Source organism: Bidens hawaiensis, unplaced genomic scaffold (genome assembly GCF_021521415.1).
Source record: "Bidens hawaiensis isolate Kalapana, Puna unplaced genomic scaffold, B.hawaiensis_p1.1 tig00054747_1, whole genome shotgun sequence".
Lineage (NCBI taxonomy): Eukaryota > Viridiplantae > Streptophyta > Magnoliopsida > Asterales > Asteraceae > Bidens > Bidens hawaiensis.
In genome coordinates, this window is record NW_027506300.1 from 2,872 (window position 1) to 23,759 (window position 20,888).

Below are 20,888 nucleotides of genomic sequence, written 5' to 3' on the forward strand. Positions count from 1 at the left end.
CTTTCTGAATCCATCACAATCGAAGTTTTATATAATTTACTATAAAACGATTACAATAAAGTGGCAGACAAACGGGCAACAAGCTGCGCCGCAACCCCCTTTTGAACAGCAAAGCCAATCCTGCTAAAAACGAAGCTTTGGGACCTAGAAGCTGAAGAGGTTCCGTGTACGACGCGTTGAACCCTACTCAAAAATTTCACAGCCTCTGGAGCCAGAAAACCAAATGTATCAAAGGCAAATGGTAGAAAGACATGTTGATTATCTAAACAAGCTTTCTCGTGTTTAATAACTTTGCCCGATTCAGCCTTCAACGCAGCCTGACCCACAACAAACCCACGGTCCCTGAGCCCAACAAGAGGAGACACTCCTGTAAGATCCACACAGGCGTGTTTCCCCCCTAAACTACCAAATGTGAGTTTATATATATGTTCCTAACTCTCACCACCCTATTCACTTAATTCATTAACCATTTCACATCTTCTTTTTTCCCACATCAGATCATGGATTAACCAACAGGTAAAGCGCGCAAGTGAACATTTTGGGACAAACCTTTAGCCACCGTTGATTACACAATAATGGAGAATTTACAGAGAAACTCGAATCGGGTCGTGTCCTCCGAGAAGCCCACACCCGAGAATCAACTTATTGGTAAGATATCATATTCAAGAAGCTTGTATGTGTCTTGTGTGTTTTCATGTTTCACACAGTTTTTTTTCTCTATTTATGCAAAGTTTGTTATAAAATGAACTTGTTTAAAGTTGTAATTTAGTATATTCATTTCTGAGCAGAAGAGATGAATGATTGCCCGATTGAGCAAGTGAGACTGACGGTCCCAATCACCGATGATCCAACGCAACCTTGCTTAACATTCAGGACATGGTTTCTGGGGATTGTGTCATGCAGCCTTCTAGCTTTCTTAAACCAGTTCTTTGGTTATCGGAATAACCGCTATACATATCGTCGGTTTCGGCTCAAATTGTTGTACTTCCACTAGGAAGGCTGATGGCTGCAACTCTACCCACAAAAACAGATCCGTGTTCCTAAAACTAGTTGGTCCTTTTCGCTCAACCCTGGTCCCTTCAACTTGAAGGAGCATGTTCTCATCACAATATTTGCAAACTCTGGTTCGAATTCTGTTTATGCGGTTAATATCATTACCATCGTCAAAGCTTTTTATCACCGTAAACTCAACCCCGTTTCAGCCATGCTGCTAGCACAAACAACGCAGGTCTATACTTAAAACTGTCTTATAAACATGTGCATGATCCCCTTGTTGAAATAATATATGATGACGATGATGTTATTTGTAGATGCTTGGTTATGGATGGGCTGGTATTTTCAGAAAGTTTTTAGTTGATTCGCCTTATATGTGGTGGCCTGCCAATCTGGTTCAAGTTTCCCTTTTCAGGTTCTTCTTTCTTTCTGTATGTGCATTTTGCTAACATGTGTTGCATAATCACAAGTGAAACCGGAAATCATGATCAAAAACCAAACACACCGAAACTGCTCAACATGATGAGAGCGACTCTTTTCTTTATAATCGACAGAAGAAAATACAACACCATAAAAAAATAATAAAGCAAACAAGTCATTTATATAGAAAACACCAACTTAAAGAACAAGTTTTTTAGAATTAGGAAACAAATCCTGTCTAATTCTATTTTAAACTTACTTTATGATATTCAACCTAGCCCCCAGTGAACTAAGTTTGGCCTTGTCCATCCACCCTTTAGATTGGACCAAACCACCCTACCGAGCCAAGTGTTGCTCATTTAATAACATGCTCTCTGCTAAGCCTTTTATATATATATATATATATATATATATATATATATATATATATATATCTTTTTATTGGTTTCCAGGGCATTGCATGAGGAAGAGAAGAGGCCAAAAAGAGGCCTCACAAGGCTGCAATTTTTCGTGATAGTTCTCATATCAAGCTTCGCATACTACATCATTCCCAGTTATCTATTTCAATCCATAACAGCTATCTCCTTTGTTTGTTGGATATGGAAGGACTCGGTGACAGCTCAGCAAATAGGTTCGGGTCTCCGTGGCCTTGGAGTTGGAGCAATTGGGCTTGACTGGTCGACAGTTGCATCTTTTCTTGGAAGTCCTTTAGCCACCCCGGGATTCGCCATTATGAACATTTTGGCTGGTTATATAATTATAATCTACATAGTAATCCCCATTGCTTATTGGAATAACTGGTATGGAGCCAAGCGTTTCCCAATTTACTCTTCTCATGTGTTTGATGAACATGGAGAACGGTACAATGTTTCGAGAGCCTTAAACTCCGAAACCTTCTCATTCGACAAACAAGGCTATAATGATTATAGCAAAATCAATCTCAGCATACTTTTTACAATTTCATATGGTCTAAGTTTCGCAACATTAGCTGCCACACTCTCTCATGTGGCACTCTTCCATGGAAGGTATGAGTGTAGCCTTTGTACTTGTAAAATAACCATGGGTTCATATCAACATATATGTGATGTATACGCTTGTTTTTGTCATCCAATATACAGAACAATTTGGGAGCAAACAAGAGCATCATTTGGAGCCAAGTTTGAAGATGTCCATACTAGGATAATGAAGAAAAACTACGATGCGGTCCCACAATGGTGGTTCTATTCTCTTCTGGTATTGGTAATAGGACTTGCTTTGCTAACCTGTGAGGGCTTTGGCAGAGAGCTGCAGCTCCCTTACTGGCGAGTCATTTTAGCAATTTTGTTGGCTCTGGTTTTCACGCTGCCTATAGGCGTTATCACAGCTACAACAAACCAGGTGATCATTCAAATATATAGTGTTCTGCATAGATTTTTTTTCCCCATATATGTATCTGTAATTATTTAATCTGTTATATCCTATGGCGAAACTTTCTTACAGCAACCAGGACTAAATGTAATTACTGAGCTGATTATTGGTTATATGTATCCCGGGAAGCCCCTTGCAAATGTAGCCTTTAAAACATATGGCTACATAAGCATGTCACAAGCTATCATGTTTCTGCAAGATTTTAAGCTAGGGCATTATATGAAAATCCCACCAAAGTCCATGTTCATTGTGCAGGTAAATCTTTGTATTAAAAAAAACAAACACTTGTCAATATATATGTTTTCTCATTATAAATAAAAATATGACTTTTGCTTCATGTAGTTGGTTGGAACGATCATTGCATCGTCAGTCTACTTTGCCACATATTGGTGGCTTCTCACAACAGTGGAGTACATTTGTGATCCGAGTAATTTGCCTGAAGGAAGCCATGGACCTGCCCCGGTGACGATGTTTTCTACAACGCTTCAATCATATGGGGAGTGGTGGGTCCTCAAAGAATGTTTGGAAATCTGGGGCTATACTCCGCAATGAACTATTTCTTTCTTTTGGGAATTCTTGCTCCATTACCAGTTTGGTTTCTTTCGCGTAAATTTCCTGCGAAAAAATGGATTAGGCTCATAAACATGCCTATCCTCATATCAGGTCCAGGGGGTATGCCGCCAACTAGAGCTGTTAACTACAATATGTGGTTTGCAGTGGGAATTTTCTTTAATTTTGTGGTATATAAGAAGTTTAAGGGCTGGTGGACAAGGCACAACTATATCCTGTCTGCGGCGCTTGATGCAGGAATAGCATTAATGGCTATCCTTTGCTATTTTGTGCTACAAATTAAGGATATTAATGGCCCAGAATGGTGGGGTATGGAAATGGATGATCATTGTCCCCTTGCAGGCTGCCCAACAGCTCCTGGTATTAAGGCTGATGGATGTCCAGTAGTCAATTGACACATTCTCTAGTCTACAATCTTCTTTTCATTGGTAAAATTAAGAACACTAGCTGTACCTATATTGGAATAACCACAAGCTACTAAAATGTAATGTCTTTAATGTTTATGTTTATCAATGTATATATTTCAATTATTTAGCTTGTGTTTTATGAATTACATTTCTATTTTGTAATTTTAGAAGTTACAAAAAACATAATTTTAGAAATTACGATACAAGATACATATCTTGTTTGGTTTCGTCTCGTTCATGGTGTTGGTTAATCGTTTATTTATCGGGTCATCAGTTAGTGTTTTATTTAGTGTGAATGGAATAAGCAAAAACTTCAAGGGTTCAAGTTGAGTTTGCATGGAAGGAATCTTGAAGAATATGCATTTATTTAATATTATGTCTTATTCTATTGTTTATTAGTTACTTAGAATTGGTATCCTAGTTGACCGGATTTCAAGGATGTAAACGTTGGTAGAAGTGTTAGTTAGAAGAATGGGTCAGTAGTTGTACCAGTTCCTTAGGAGAATTCAATTTTTTTTCTTTGGTTGTTACTTTTCACGTGTCTTTTGTAAAGGCTATAAATAGCCTTGGATTTATCAATAAAAGTATTGGGTTTTAGAGTCTTTCTATTCTACTTTAACATATTTAGTTTGCTTCTTTCTTATTCACACAGACCATACAACAAAACTTTTTTCTTTGTGTTTGCTTCTTGTTTCTATCTTGGCTTGATATCCAACATTTGGTATCAGAGAATCAAGGGGGCAGCAGCGTTCGTAAGTTGATGTGATCGCAGGTTGCTGTGTTTGAACGTTTTGGTTCTAGCGGGTCAAAAGGGTAGCAAAGACGAGTCCTGATTCAGGCCAAATCAGCGGGCTTGTTAACCCAGCTTTGATCGAAGAACATAGAAGAGTAGGTAATCAGAAGGTAATAATCAAAGGTTGTGAAACAGTAGGAGAAAGGTAGCAAAAGGTGTTTGCGGGTAATACTTTTAGCAGTGTTTTAATTGATTATTAACCTTTGTTTGAGCAGATATTTTTAGCTATGGTTGTACCACGAGAATCAAGCTTTGGCTACCGTTAAGGAGAACAACACCGTGTCTCTTCAAATTCCGGTGTGGTCATCCAAAAATTACACGGTATGGGCCATGAAGATGCGGGTTATTTTCAATGTTCATGGGGTGTGGAACATCATTGAACCAGGAACAAGTGTCGATGTCAAGAAGAATAATTTGGAAATAGCTCTCTTGTTCCAATCTGTACCCAAAGATCAAGTTATGCAAATAGGGAATTTGCAAACTGCAAAGGAGATGTGGGATGCTCTTAAAACCCGTCATTTGGGGGCAGATCGGATCCGGGAGGCAAGACTTCAGACTCTTATGGGAGAGTTTAAATCTTTGAAGATGAAGGACCAAGGTGTAATTGATGACTTTGCTAACAAGTTGTCAGAGTATGCTTCTCGAGCCGCCTCACTTGGCTCAGTTATAGAAGAAACAAAATTGGTTAAGAAATTTCTTAACGGGTTGCCTAAACGTTTTATTCATATGGTGGCTTCCATAGAACAGGTTGTAGACTTGAAGGCCATCGGCTATGATGATGTTGTGGGCCGGCTTAAAGCTTATGAAGAAAGGATCAAGGATGAGGAGAGTCTAACTGAGCAAAATCAACTTTTGTTTGCAAATTCAGATGAGAAAGCAAAAGAAAAAGAGCATAGGTGTGAGCATTGTTGTTGTGGAAACTCGAGTCGTGAAGACTATGGGCGTGGCCGAGGTGGAGGTCGGGGGTCCGGGAAAGGTCGAGGAGATGGTCGAGTACAACGGGACAAGAGCCACGTGAAGTGCTACAAGTGTAATGAGTTGGGGCATTACATATTCGAGTGTCCAAAGTGGGGGAAAGATCAAGAAGCTAATCTAGTTGAGGAAGAAGCAATGTTCGATTAAACAAGTGCAGTGAATAAACGATTAAGGGGGTGATTGTTGGTTAATCGTTTATTTATCGGGTCATCAGTTAGTGTTTTATTTAGTGTGCATGGAATAAGCAAAAACTTCAAGGGTTCAAGTTGAGTTTGCATGGAAGGAATCTTGAAGAATATGCATTTATTTAATATTATGTCTTATTCTAGTTTATTAGTTACTTAGAATTGGTATCCTAGTTGACCGGATTTCAAGGATGTAAACGTTGGTAGAAGTGTTAGTTAGAAGAATGGGTCAGTAGTTGTACCAGTTCCTTAGGAGAATTCAGTTTTTTTTCTTTGGTTGTTACTTTTCACGTGTCTTTTGTAAAGGCTATAAATAGCCTTGGATTTATCAATAAAAGTATTGGGTTTTAGAATCTTTATATTCTACTTTAACATATTTAGTTTGCTTCTTTCTTATTCACACAGACCATACAACAAAACTTTGTTTCTTTGTGTTTGCTTCTTGTTTCTATCTTGGTTTGATATCCAACACATGGCTCGGTTGTAATCCGCATTCCTGAATCACGTGATCCAAAAACACTTGTTAGATCCGCTTCGTTTATGTTCAAGAAGTACCATGCGTACAAAATACAGTTTGTATCTCTATAAACGATGATATAAGTGACTGATAACAAAATTAATATAAAACAATAACTCAATGCTTCTGTACGAATGATTGATAGCACGACTTGGAATGACTAATCCAAATCAGTTAGTTAAGATCTTCGTCTTCGAATTGGTTGTGTTGACTTTTATATGAAAAGATGACCGAGGTCTTCCTTTTGGAAGTAGTGCACCAATTTGTCAACTTGGGTCCTACCTGCCTGCTTCATAAGACATTCCATGTGTATAAGGTGTTTACAGAAGTAAAGTATACGATCGGATATCTAATGATCTTCATCGGATATTTGATGATGAATTTTTGAATTCTAAAATAATTTTGAGTAAGCGTGTAGATGCAGATTTCAACTTAGTTTTTTCTTTGACACTTACAAATAATGATTATTGATCATCGATTGATTAATCCAAAAAGTACATGATGTTTCCTTAGATCCATAATCAAGCCCAACAGACTGGCCTAACGGGTTGTACTCAATAAGCCGGGAAACAAATTATGTTGGCCCAATCTTGATTTTTGATAATGAATTGATAAAGAAATTAATACAAACAATATGATATGAACAACAAACTTTTATTTAAACTTGAACTAGGATATAATTAAATAAATGTTCTGATTGTTGCCCCTTATTATAGATCACCAAAAGACATGACGATTAGGGTTGCAACCTTTCAAGAACAACAAGATACATACACGTGTATTAACAATTAACTTGACATATTTACACTCTAACCCTAGACTATACATACTTGTTTAAGTAAAACTTAAACATACTTTCAACTAATTACACTACGACCCTTGTATTTTCTAGATGACGAGTGATTAATGCTACACTCACCCCCTTAATCACGATCATCTTCTTGTCGTAAATCTTGAACACCGAGCATTTGCATCATTGTTGCAAACTTGAGTCTTGCGAGTGCCTTTGTCAAAATATCCGCCTTTTGTAACTCACCGCTAATATGCTCCACAATGATGTGTTCGTCTTCCACACACACTCTCTGTTGAAATGATAATGTGTGTATATATATTTGCTCCTTCCATGAAACACTGGATTATTCATAAACGCTATTGTTGAAATGTTATCAACTTTCACAGTTATTTTCTCTTCTTTCCAGTCTATTAATTCTCCAAGTAAGCGCTTTAGCCACAGTGCTTGACATGTTGCTGTTGTTGCTTCCATGAATTTTGATTCACACGATTGCCATCGTTTGTTGCATGTGTGTACACGATTCTACAAAGTAGAATAGGAGCACAATAGTTCCCTTTCCTTTGTCTGTGTTAACGCCATAACTAATATCACTATAACCAATTATCTTGCAGCCTCCTTTCTTGTAGATGATCCCGTGATCCTTTGTTCAATTGGTGTAGCTTATCACTTTCTTAACAACATTTAAGTGATGATCCATAGGTTCTTGCAGGAATCTACTTAATAATCTTACTAAGTAACATAGATCTAGTCTTGTATGCAACAAGTACCTCAGACTCCCAATAGACTTTTGTATTGGGTACAGTTTATAGGTGTGCCTCCCTCAGTCTTGGTTAATCCGTTCCCGGGTCCATGGGAATTTCCGTTTTATTACTGTTAACCATATCACTAACCACCAGAATTTTATTGATGTATCATGTCTGCTTTATTGTAATCTCACCCCCGACTTAGGTAACTTTAGTTCCTGGATAATATGCCAGCAATCCAAGATTGCTCATGTAAAACTGATCTTCCATTTGAGATTTGAACAAGTCAATTTCCTTATTTGGATTTCGCATGACTATCAAGTCATCAACATAAACTCTAATGATCAATGTAGAATTCATCTTCTTAGTATACACTACTTGTTCCATATTGCATTTCTTGAAGTTCAACGAATTCAAGGTTTGATCTAACTTCATATTCCAAACACGTGGAGCTTGCCTTAGTCCATACAATGCTTTAGTATGCTTGTATACCTTTCCCGCATTCTTAGGCTCTATGAAACCCTTAAGTTGTGAGACATAAACCTCATCTTTCAATTCTCTGTTTAAGAATGTTGACTTTACATCCAGATGATGTACTTCCTAGCCATGATATGTGGAACTGGTGCAAATATTTCATCGAAATCTATTCCATTTTCTTGAACGTAACCCTTTGCTACTACTCTTGCCTTGTATTTCACAATGTTTCCCTTATCATATTTCTTCGTGTTGAACACCCAATTTAACCAATCGCCTTATGATCGCTTGGAAAATTAGTCAACTTCCAAGTGTTGTTCTTGTTGATTGAGTCTAATTCAACTTTCATTGCTTGAATCCATCTTTCATCGGTAGATGCTTCCTTGTGGTTGTATGGTTCTTCCTCCGACATCATAAGCTCTTCTAATTCTTCCATGGTTAAACATCTTGGTGATACATTCTCTTGCACTTGTGATATCCTCCTAAAACCTCGTTTAGGAGTATGGTCAAAGTCGTCTCATGAACCTTTTCCTCTTCATCTGATATAGGTTCATAGGAGTACGTTAGAGGGGTAACAAGAGAGTTTTGATTACCAACTTCTCCTTTGTGGTTATTGTCTTCATGAATCTCAGGATTTACCAATACTGTTTGAACTTCATCAAACCCTTCAATGACAAAACTTGTCGAAAGCTTCTCTGATTTACCCTTCTCTTTGATATAGCTACCCCAATTCCATGATTTCTTATCCACGAACTTAACATCACGACTTACAAAAGTCTTATCTTTTGTTCGGTCATATAACCTATATGCCTTCATCCACACCTAAGTAAAACATAGGCGTGCTGCTATCATCTAATTTCTTCAAGGAGATGATATTACCTTGGCATATACCGTTCAACCAAAAATCGATATGTCTCCTCACTCCAATCATGTGATTACTTACACCATTGTTTAAATACCATAGACATTCCTCTGTTGAAATGGGCTTTCTGGGTTGGACTTCACCCTCGTTCAACATGACTTTTTCACTATCATCCACAATGATTGCCATTAACAGTGTTGGTTCTTTATCTTTTTGCACCAAGTTTAGTTGTGCTTAACCAACATTCCTTTGTGGGCATTCCCTTTGAAAATGTCCAAACTTCTCACATTTGTGACATTTGAACTTGCTCTTGTCAAACTTCTTCCAATTCTTGTTCGTCCTAGGTTTGCTTGACAAGTCCATATCCTTAGGATTTTGCCTATCCTGCCAGTTTTCTCTTGATGGGTAGAACTTTCCTTGTCGACGATTTCCAAATCGCTTATCTCGGCCTGAGTTGTTGTCGTGGCGTGTGTACAACAAATTATCTTGACCGTCTCCAGGGCTTAAGTTCTTGATCCGTAGCCATTCTTCATAAGACCTCAATTTCCCGACTACTTCGTCGATTGAAATTTCATCTATATCGGTACTTTGTTCTATTAGTGCAACAATCTGGATAAACCGGGTTGGCACGAATTCTAAGAGTTTCCGTACATGCATGCGTTCATCCAAGGATTTTCCCAATTCACTAGCCTTGGTGGTATATGTGTTAATCCTTACCATGAAGGTGTCTATTGACTCGTCCTCCCTCATTTGCATCATTTGGAACTCCACAATTAAATATTGTAAAAAAGTCTTCTGTACTCGTTCAACATCGACATTTCTTTTCCTCAACGCTTCCCACACTTCCTTTGTCGTTTTGCCATTTTCCACTTGCAAAATGACAGCCTCTGGTATCGCTTGATACAGGTATGCAATCGTTGCCATGTCCTTTCGAACATTTGGTTACGTAGTTTCAGTAGGTTCAGTTGTTTCCCATAATTCGCTCGCCTCAAGAATTATGTTGATTTGAATTGCCCAAACTGTATAAGTTGTAGAAATTCAAAATTTGGCATTGATAATGGAATACCGATCCTACCCCTTTGTGTGTTACTAGTGCGTTGTTATTCGGAATGTCTCCTGAATCTAACATTCTATCTGCTCATATAACTTTCACCTTGACTGACTAGGGTTTTCTCACTGTCTATATAGACAAACCTAATGGTTCGATATACTAACAATAGAAATTGTTCAGGAATATAACTTGCAAACCTGAATTTTGTGTTAACCAAACATGGGAATAAAATTACTTCAGTCACCCTCTGTTATTTCTGAATCGAACATTGTTTTCTGAAAAACGCGTTATACTTACTGACAAAACTGAATCAGCCCCTTTTATATATTTTTTTGGTTTGATCCTTCAACAAGACTCTTTTTTTGTTGGAATAGATCATATATGATCTTCAACCTTGGTTTCTGATTCGTACTTGAACACAAAACGAACCACCGTTGTGATTGCATTTGATTACTGGATATCGCGGGATTTACAATAGCCTGCAAACACAATTACCGCTACTGACCTTGACTTTGGATTACCCCACCAGAAAACTCCATGCCAACACTTTTTTTATACCACCGAAAATCGCAGCTGCTACTGATACGCAAAACACGGTCTGAAAAAACCTAACCTAGACACTCTAGTTTTAAATTTATAAATCTAGACTCTCCTAATGCTAGTCCACTAGAAAGGCAAGTGTACCTATCGATTGTAGTAAAACCTAATGAAGTCCGGATATCGAACCCAAAGAACACTAGCGACACCTAAAATCGACTCTGACTCATAACTTAAGTAAATAGATTTAACTGATATTTGTGTTTTTAATTATTAACTATAAAATAGAGAATACTTAAACTAAAAGTAACACATAAATTAGACACGAACAAATCGGTTTAGAACTCAAACAGGGGGAACAACTGCCTTGGTAAGGAATCCTACTAGTTAACTCGTAAACTCTCGAAATTGGATTTATGATTGGTAACCGATATAAAAAACTATGAAACTTAAGGAATAACTAAAGTATGCTAGATCACATCTCGGTCTCACCAACAACCCCTAAGAACCCTAAATGTTATGTAAAGCTCAACAGTTTAATGGTTCGGATCACCTCCCGGTCTCACCATACCTAACTATGCTAAGGTACCCAAAGACTAAATTACCTCCCGGTCTCTATAATCACAAAACACCCTAAGGGGTTAACAATATACCATAAAAGAGTTGTAAACACACATTAAACAACCTAATATGCATATATACATGAAAGACATTCACAAAGATGCATATAGAACAATAAATTGATCATAAACTAATACCAAATACCCATAGGCATCACAACCAAATACAATAAAAACTTTACCAAAGCATTAACCAATTAATAAATAATCCAAAACCAAAAATAAAACGAGTCTAAAAGGTATTCTTCCAAACGCAGGCAATATTACAATTTAGCCAATCATAATAATCGATGAAACAAATATAAAATATATATTGCGGTTCATCATAAAAGAAATAAAACTAATAGAGATACTAGCCTGCGAGCTTGCTTCTATTTTTTTGAACCAGAGATGTCAATAGTAGGCTCTCCATTTGACTTTAATAGCAGCCTCCCTTTTTGCTCTCCTTCAACACCAACAGGTTTGCCGCCCCTTATTTTGGTACATCTGATTTCTTTTGTAGCCGACTCCAACTCTAATTACTAACTGACATCAATCTGTATTTTTTTCTTGGGCTAACCAAGTCCAACTGATTATTTAACCCACTTAATTTGAAGACGGGCCGTTTGCTGCATTCATCCTTTATCGGTTTTGTTTACCACTGCCAACTTTAAACCAATAATAACTATTAGCATCAAAGAAGTTGAACTAATTTAAAATAATATTAAATATATTTTTCATTGATGTAGAAAAAAAATTAATCCCCATGGTTTTTTTTCTTTTTGAAATACTATAATTATTATACGTAACTAACTTTAAGAGTTTTTTTTATAAAAATAATTCTAAAGAAAATAAATAATCATACTAAATAAAATTTATTACTAGTTTTACTCGAATAAGCTAAAAGTACTACATTTTAACTCGATTATTCATGAAACCTTTTAACTTTGAATATGAACCAAAAATGTGTACAATTGAAACCCAACCTAACTCAAATCAACTCAAAAGTGTAGGAATTGTTATAACATTTATATTTAATTTAGATCACGTTAAATATTTCACACTTAAATCTTTTTCGACCCTGAAAAATATTTTGCAATGGAATCATAATTCGAAACTAGTATTCCAAACATATAGGTTATCTTTTGAAGCATAGATAAGAGCAAAACCGCGATTGCCGATATTATTGTCCACTTAAACCCAACCACCAACCTATCAAGCCCCGAATCATATTTAACAATTAAGTTCAAGTTATATCGATGGCCTCACACCTAAAAAGTTACCAATACACTTACCCCTGCCTCAAGCATAATGTAGACAATTTGAACCGGGTTGACACAGAACTTATCACCGTAAGCTAAAAACCCTTTAATGGTAAGAAGAAAATGGACTTAAGTGGAAATATGGATGATAGGTCAATTGAGGTCGTACGAGTATGTCCTAAATATTGATGGACTTTGTCTTATGTATTCCCTAAGAAAATATTTATCGATTAAAAACCTTGAGTCCCGATAGTGTATCCTCAAAGTCTGCCTTGGTAACAGGCAAACTCTTAGTCTCGTCTAGTATGTGCACTTTGGTCTCTTTCTATTTTTGAGAATGCTTCTTTGGCGTTTTTCAAACATAATTTTCTCTTTCTTTTGCTTTTCGGACCAATTCTTGTAATATTTATAACTTTCATAACATACTTTTTTTGTGCACTTACGCATCTTTACTCTATGATATAACTAATTTTAAAGCTCGTATAACAGTGGATTTTACGGGGCGCCAACACTCGTTATTTACATTCATAAAACAGAGTGGTGTGCTAATTTTAAGTGCATGTAATTCTCACCACATTAAGGTAGTCAGATTATGATAATACTCCTTACGCGTTATTGAATTTTCAGCTTCACTTCCCCCCCCCCCCCCCCTCAACATGAGAAACCATAAGGTTTATGATTATTAGGTATATTAATAATATTTAAGGGAAACTTATCAAAGCTAGTTGGGTCTACTGACACATACCAACCTATGCTTGTTATCTTTTATTTAATATCATAAGAAATAATAGTTTATAAAAACCAATCTCAAAATTTTCTATCATTTCCATTATTTGCAAATATTTTCATTAAATATTCGGGTCATTTTTCAAAATTTTATTTTTTTTCCATTATTTCTCTGAATATTTTATTAGTTTACTTTTATTTTTCTTTTTTAAAAAATCCAAACGTCAATCCCCCGTTCTCACACTTAAATTTCACATTGTCCTCAATATGAGATAAGGAAAAGACACAAATAAAGCAGAAAGAAAAATAAAGTGGAACAGAATCCCCTGATAAATGTAACAATAGACATCGTGAGTCGTGTTTTGTGCCCTCCAATTCGAACAAAAGCCTCACACTCCAGTGCTCTCTACCAAGCTGTCACTTACAAACAAAAGCGGCAATCAATCACCAAATGGCATCCCCATTCTTGCTTCAAAACATAAATCATCAAACTTCCTCAAGCAACCCTGGAGCAACCTGAAAGCAAACAAAGAAACAACCAGCACAAGAAATCAAGAAACCCCAAAAATAAAAATAAAAGTAAAAAACAAAAACATACTATCAGGTTGCCTCCCGGGAAGCGCTAAGTTTACAGAAGAGTCTTCAGCCGGACTCGCTCCCGAAATCTCAATCAGGAGGCTTTTATTTTATCCAACCCAGGTGTAACCCGTTTAGTTCCACCCGTCCAACGTTATTAATCAACTAACACATAGTGAAACTAAAAACTAATTTAAAACATTCAAACGGGTCGGACCACCAATACTTAAACTTACCCGGACCAAACCTAATAGCTGACATATAATGAGGAAAATGGTTATTCTTGCATTTCAATGTTGTCCTATAATTGTTAATGCACCATTTTTGAACCCTCAAAACATGTTGATCCAGGCCCTCTTCTATGGCTTTGTCGATTTCAGTGGCGATCCACTATCTAGTTCCTCCACAGACCTGCTAACCTTCATATGATGTGGCGACTCAACTACCCCCGTATTATGATCCTCCTCCGTTGCCATTTCCTCTTCTTTTTCGTTTTGTGCACGCTTGATTTCCATTGTTGGCTTCCCCATGATTAGTGTCACTATGCAGATAAGATCGCCAACAAGGTTAAACTCTTCATGATCTTCAAAAACTAGTAAACCTACCAACTCATCACCAAACTCCTCATTTTCTTCATCTTCCATCTAGTTAAGTGGATCCTCAATAACATTTTCAATTAAGGATGTAGTGGAATCAGGTAGCTCCAACTCCATCTCTTTTATCATGTCCTCATCATTATCACTCTAGAACTCATCATCCGTTGGTTCTGTTTCATAGTTCCAATACATGGGATCCTGATCGGTAAATTCAACTTCTTGCTGAATCAGAGGTGGGACTGGCTCGTCCACTATCATCTCTGGTTCCAAAATGATATCCTTACACACAAAATCATCCTCTTCAATGACGAATTCCTACTCCTTGTAAGAAAAAAATCTTAATTTGATATCTAGCACTTAACTCGCCTAACCTAGCTTTGAATGCCTCTATCTTACGGAGTCTTTCTAATTCTTTTAACTCATCAAGATTGGCTTGCAATGACTCTAATCTGCAGACTCTTTCACATTCATCCTCTAACATGATCGATAAAAACTTAACCTAAACTAGACACTCTAATTTTAAATTAATAAATCTAGACTCTCCTAATGCTAGACCACTAGAAGGGCAAGTGTACCTATCGACTGTAGTAAAGCTAATGAAGTCCGGATATCGAACCCAAAGGACGCTAGCGACACCTAAACTAGACTCTGACTAATAACTTAAGTAAATAGGTTTAATTGACTTTTGTGTTTTTTTATTATTAACTATAAAATAAAGAACACTTAAACTAAAACTGACACGGAAACTAGACACGAACAAATCGGTTTAGAACTCAAATGGGGGGAAACTGCCTAGGTATGGAATCCTACTAGTCAACTCGTAAATTCTCGAAATTGGATTTATGATTGGTAACCGGTATCTAAAAACATAAAACTTAAGGAATAACTAAAGTATGCTAGATCACATCCCAGTCTCATCAACAATACCGAAAAACCATAAATGTTATGTAAAGCTCAAAGGTTTAATGGTTCGGATCACCTCCCTGTCTCATCTTACCTAACCATGCTAAGGTACCCAAAGACTAAATTTCCTCCTGGTCTCTATAATCACAAAACACCCTAAGGCGTAAATGGGTAATCTTATTGAATTCAGTTATAATTCGGATATATAAGAATCTAAAGAAGTCTATGGTCTCTGTTATCACAAAACACTCTATAATCACTACCCAAACCCGTAGACCAGATCAGACGACCCTAAATTTCATCCCGGTCTCTCAAGTGACGGAACATAAGGTATCTCTAAACTCTCATTTACCGTTAATATGGAATACATTAACAATATACCATAAAAGAGTTTTAAACACACATTAAACAACCTAATATGCATCTATACATGAAAGACATTCACAAAGACACATATAGAACAATACATTGATCATAAATTAATACCAAATACCCATAGGCATTACAACCAAATACAATAAAAACTTTACCAACGCATGAACCAATTAATAAATAATCCAAAACAAAAAATAAAATGAGTCTAAAAGGTATTATTCCAAACCCAGGCAGTATAACAATTTAGCCAATCATAATAATCGATGAAACAAAGATAAAATATATATTGCGGTTCATCATAAAAGAAATAAAACTAATAGAGATACTAGTGTGCGAGCTTTCTTCTGCTTTTTTTGAACCAGAGATGTCAATAGTAGGCTCTCCTTTTGACTTTAATGGCAGCCTCCCTCTTTGCTCTCCTTCAACCCCAACAGGTCTGCCCCCCTTATTTTGGTGCGTCTTCTTTCTTTTGTAGCTGACTCCAACTCCGATTGCTAGCCGACATCAATCTTTCGTTTTCTTTGGCTAACCTAGTCCAACTAAGTATTTAACCCACTTTATTTGAAGTCGGCCCATTAGCAGCATTAATCCTTTATCGGTTTTGTTTACCACTGCCAACTTTAAACCAATAATAACTGTTAACATTAAAGAAGTAGGACTAATTTAAAATAATATTAAACAGATTCTTCGTTGATGTAGCACAAGAATTAATGCCCATGTTTTTTTTCTTTTTGAAATTATAAAATTATCATACGTTACTAACTATAAGTGTTTACTTATACAAAATTTTTTAAAAAAAATAAATAATTATACTAAATAAAATTTGTTACTAGTTGTACTCGCATAAGCTAAAAGTAACACATTTTAGCTCGACTATTCATGAAACCTTTTAACTTTGAATATGAACCAAAAACGTGTACAATAGAAACCCAAACTAACTCAAATAAACTCAAAAGTGTAGGAATAGTTATAATATTTATATATAATATAGCTCACAACAGCTACCCACAACAAGTTCTCCCTTAATTTGTTGATTTTGAAACCAAAAATATTACCGTCATTGATTTTAGCGTAAAAAAAAACTATTGTTGGACAAGAAATCCACCAGAATACCATTGTTGAAAAACAAGTTCGCTGAAAAATCGTGTACCGCCGAACAAACAGCACCGCTGCCTTTTTCTTATGCTGGAACCCTTCAATCTTTTGCCAGAAACCACCGACACTTACTGTTGTTCAAATTCTGCAAGAAAAAAACAGCCTGCCGGATTGAGTTCGCTGGAAATTTAATTTCACGGTAAATCCACTGTCGTCGCCTTTCTTCTTTCACGAAACTTCAGTTTATTGTCGGAAACCACCGACGATTATTACCGTTGTTGAACTTTTGCCCAAAAAGATCCGCCGAATCATTGTGGTTTCGGAATTTCTAGTCGGAATCTAATGGTGTCAGAGACATACATTGCTGCTGTTTTTTTCTTGTCGGAATTATTTTCTTATTGCCTAATTGACCACCGCCGATCTTCAAATGTTCAATCTAACAATAAATTCGTGAAAATGTTGATGCTATGATGCCAATTTTTGCCCCAATCTTGATCTTTGATAATAAATTGATAAAGAAATTTAGATGAACAATATGATATGAACAACAAACTTTTATTGAACTTGAACTTGGATTGAATGAATTAAACTTTCTTATTGTTTTCCCTATTTGTAGATCACCAAAAGACATAATGATTAGGGTTGCAACCTTTCAAGAACAACAAGATACGAACACGTGCTTTGACAGTTACAAACTTGACATATTGACACTCTAACCCCTAGACTCTACATACTTGTTCAAATATAACTTAAACATACTTTCAACTAATTACACTACGACCCGTGTACTTTCTTGATGACAAGTGATTAATGCCACAAATTAGGTCTCTAGAATTAGCTGTAAAATTTTAACTTTAAGCCAAACAACTCTTCCTATGCAAATGATGTTAAGTTGTAAACCATTTGAGCGGGTCAAACACCAAAGATATTGATATAGAGGAACGAGACTTTAGATTATTTCTTTCTGCTACTCTTCATTAATGCCAAACAAACTTAAATAACAATGAAGAAAAAGTGAAAAACATAAGAAATTCAAAATGCAGAGAAGGTGCAAATGTGGACTAGATACACTACGAAAATGGATAAATGCAAGCATGAAAACATGAAGAGTCATTTAACTTCTTCATATCTTCTAGCTTATTCCAAAAATCTAATTCTTTTCCTGACTTGTCACATATATAGTTTCAATAGCGCTCACTATAGCATGCCACATAACATATAAATCCTATGCCGCTATAGGGTGTTTAACGACGGTTCTAAATGTAAAACATCTCCTAATTTTTTAAAATTGATTATAATTGCTATAGTAGTTGACTACTTGAATAAAACATTTTTTAAATTTTTTACTACTTTATAGATATATGGAATATGGGCCACGATTTCGTCGATATCGCTATGTAGCACATAGGTAGCTTGTTGCTACCGACTGTTATACGCTATTGACAACTATTTTTCGGGTTGACATGTGCTAAGCTTGATCATGTAACACGTTAAAAATTATAGTTAACAAAAGAGAGAGATGAAACGAACTGGTAGTGACGTGTGATCTTCCAGAGTACAGAGTAATTGAGTTGCATTTCCACTTTCATTTAAGAACCTAATAAATATATTCTATGGTTTCCAAACCAAACTCCGTACTTATTTTCTTTTTAAAAACGATTCGTACGCCCAAAAGCTATTTTGACTTTCTTGCAGTGGGGTGTGAGCTGATGTTAATAACTTCATAAATACTAGTCATCGTTTTTATTTTATCATAATAACTTAAGGTATCATTTGACAATGAGTACTGTCAGTATGAAAAACCAACCTCTTGGTTTTTATATGATTTATTGTAAGGCCCGATTTTGTTATTAGTCTTTCGTATTTGTATTGTGTTAGTTACGCTTCTAGTTTGTTTACGTTTACATGTATTAGGCCTAGGCCTAGTGTAATTGGAGCCCATTGGGCCTTTATATATGAAATAGTGTATGATAATACACACACTATATAAAGTGTGTGTAAAGCATACACAAAATATCCCTTTGCAATACCTATTATCCATTCACTCAAACTCTCGCTTCCTCCCTCCCTCTAACTCACGTCCATAACACCCTCACCACAAGATCCGAGATCTCAGTACTTGCTAGTTGTTTCCGCCAACTAGTAGAGAGGTTGATCCAAGACGACTAGTACTTAGTTTGTTGTGTTGTTTGATCCGGTCACGGGACCTATAATTGGTATCAGAGCTTTTGGGCTCTACTAGTTGTAGATCTTGGGTCACAACCTTAGATTTTGGTCTTGTGTATGTGAAAAGACGGATTTTCAAGAAAATAAGTGGGTTTCAAGTTCATAAGGCCTTCAAAGTTTCAAGAAAATTAAGTTGTTCATATTCAAGAATGTTAAAGTTTGGTTGAAAAGTTTGTGTTTGTGGTGTTTGAATCTCAAATATTAGGTGTTTGTGTTGGAGGTTGTGAGAATCTTCAAAGGTGACAATAAAATGTTGTGACATTCATGCATTTAGATGTGTATTTTAAAAGGTGATGGAAAGTTGTTTGGTGACATTCCTCTTTTGGTTCAAAGAGATCGAATACAAAGCTTCATTCAAAAACAAGAATTATTTGAATAGAATCATCTTGCGCATACATTTCGTTCTATTCGAATACAGTGTCCTAAACTCGCATACAAATCCTATTCGATTGGACTGTTCTATTCGATTCCAATACTCTATTCGAATACATTGTTTGGATCGCATACATCTTGGTTCAAATGCAATTGTTGTAGTTCTAAATTATCACAAGGCTTTTGTATTCCGTTCACCTCCTATTCGAATACATTTTGTATTTCTAATACTTTGGTTGGATTCAAATACGTCCTGGTTATAATTACTCTAAGGAAATTGTATGCTAATCATTGTCCAACTTGCATACATTCCACCGTTCAAATACATTGTCTTTCTTGAATACAATCCTCCCATTCGCATACATTCCAGTTTCGAATAAAATCTCCAACTCGCAACCATTCCAGACTCGCATACGTTCCAGATTCGCTTACATCCAACTCGCATACATTCCAGACTCACATGCATTCCAGATTCGCTTACATCCAACTCGCATATATTTGGGCATTCGAATACATTCCCTAAAATCAAATAGAAATCATATTCGAATACAATATGTTGTAGTTATTCATTCTTCTAAGGCAATTGTATTCTAATCAAGCTTAGTTCGAATACAAGATTGAATTGATTCAATTTCCATTAGAATACATTGTACTTAGTTTTTGAGCAGATTTTGAGAAATGGCAAATCATATTCCTACTAGTGCTGTATGTGATGTTTGACAACGAGGCTGGTACAATGTCTAAGCCTCCAAAGCTGATGAAGTGGGACTGTGACTTTGATGAGTTTAAGTGGAGATTTCATAACTACATCAAGATTATTGACTACAATCTTCTTAGACCACTTGAACAAGGTCCACATCGTCCTATGGCAACCGGTTCTGATGGTGAGGATCCTAAAATAGTAGCAAACTACAATGACAATGATAGAAGAATGTTTGCTGAAGATCAAAAGGCTTTTGGTGTCCTAAATGTATGCCTTTCACGGGAAATTGGATTGACATTGAGAGACTACACCACTGCTAAGTCTTTGTGGTTGCCTTAGTAAACAAGGTTGAAGGCAACTTGGAAATGAGAAACAGCCGAAAAGGGATGTTGAAGGGAGAGTTCAACATGTTTAACTACATTCAAGGAGAAACAATTGATAGTCTCATCTCAAGGTTTGAACTGTTGATTACCAAAATCAATGATGCTAGAATTGAATACGGTCAAATTGAGATAAATGACAAGCTTCTCAACTCTCTCCCTTAATCTTGGAGTATCAGTGTTATCACCATCAGGAGAACTTTAAATCTTCATCTCATGAGTCTATCTGATCTGACCTCAGTTATCAAGTCGTTTGTGATGGGCGAGAAGTTGAGGATGGATAATCACATCAGTTCTATTTCAAAGGATGGTATGGCAACTGGAACAGGTGTGAGCTCAGCATTCTTA

General features: G+C 36.3%; 2 protein-coding genes and 1 pseudogene across 3 annotated transcripts; 2 read left to right on the plus strand and 1 right to left on the minus strand.

Annotated features, from left to right (window-relative positions):
• The first annotated feature begins 404 nt into the window (after window positions 1–404).
• LOC143617411 (oligopeptide transporter 5-like) lies at window positions 405–4,033 on the plus strand (annotated as a pseudogene). The gene is made up of 6 exons (XR_013150826.1): window positions 405–1,228; window positions 1,311–1,408; window positions 1,866–2,438; window positions 2,532–2,790; window positions 2,893–3,075; window positions 3,163–4,033. The product of XR_013150826.1 is annotated as an oligopeptide transporter 5-like (transcript).
• A 1-nt stretch (window position 4,034) lies between these two features.
• Window positions 4,035–5,712, plus strand: LOC143617410 (uncharacterized). Its single transcript, XM_077089980.1, has 3 exons — window positions 4,035–4,070; window positions 4,599–4,700; window positions 4,816–5,712. The coding sequence occupies exons 1-3, from the start codon at window positions 4,035–4,037 to the stop codon at window positions 5,710–5,712; spliced, it is 1,035 nt and encodes a 344-aa protein (XP_076946095.1).
• A 3,661-nt stretch (window positions 5,713–9,373) lies between these two features.
• On the minus strand, window positions 9,374–10,063 carry LOC143617412 (uncharacterized). Its single transcript, XM_077089981.1, has one exon. The coding sequence runs from the start codon at window positions 10,061–10,063 to the stop codon at window positions 9,374–9,376; it is 690 nt and encodes a 229-aa protein (XP_076946096.1).
• Window positions 10,064–20,888: the final 10,825 nt, after the last annotated feature.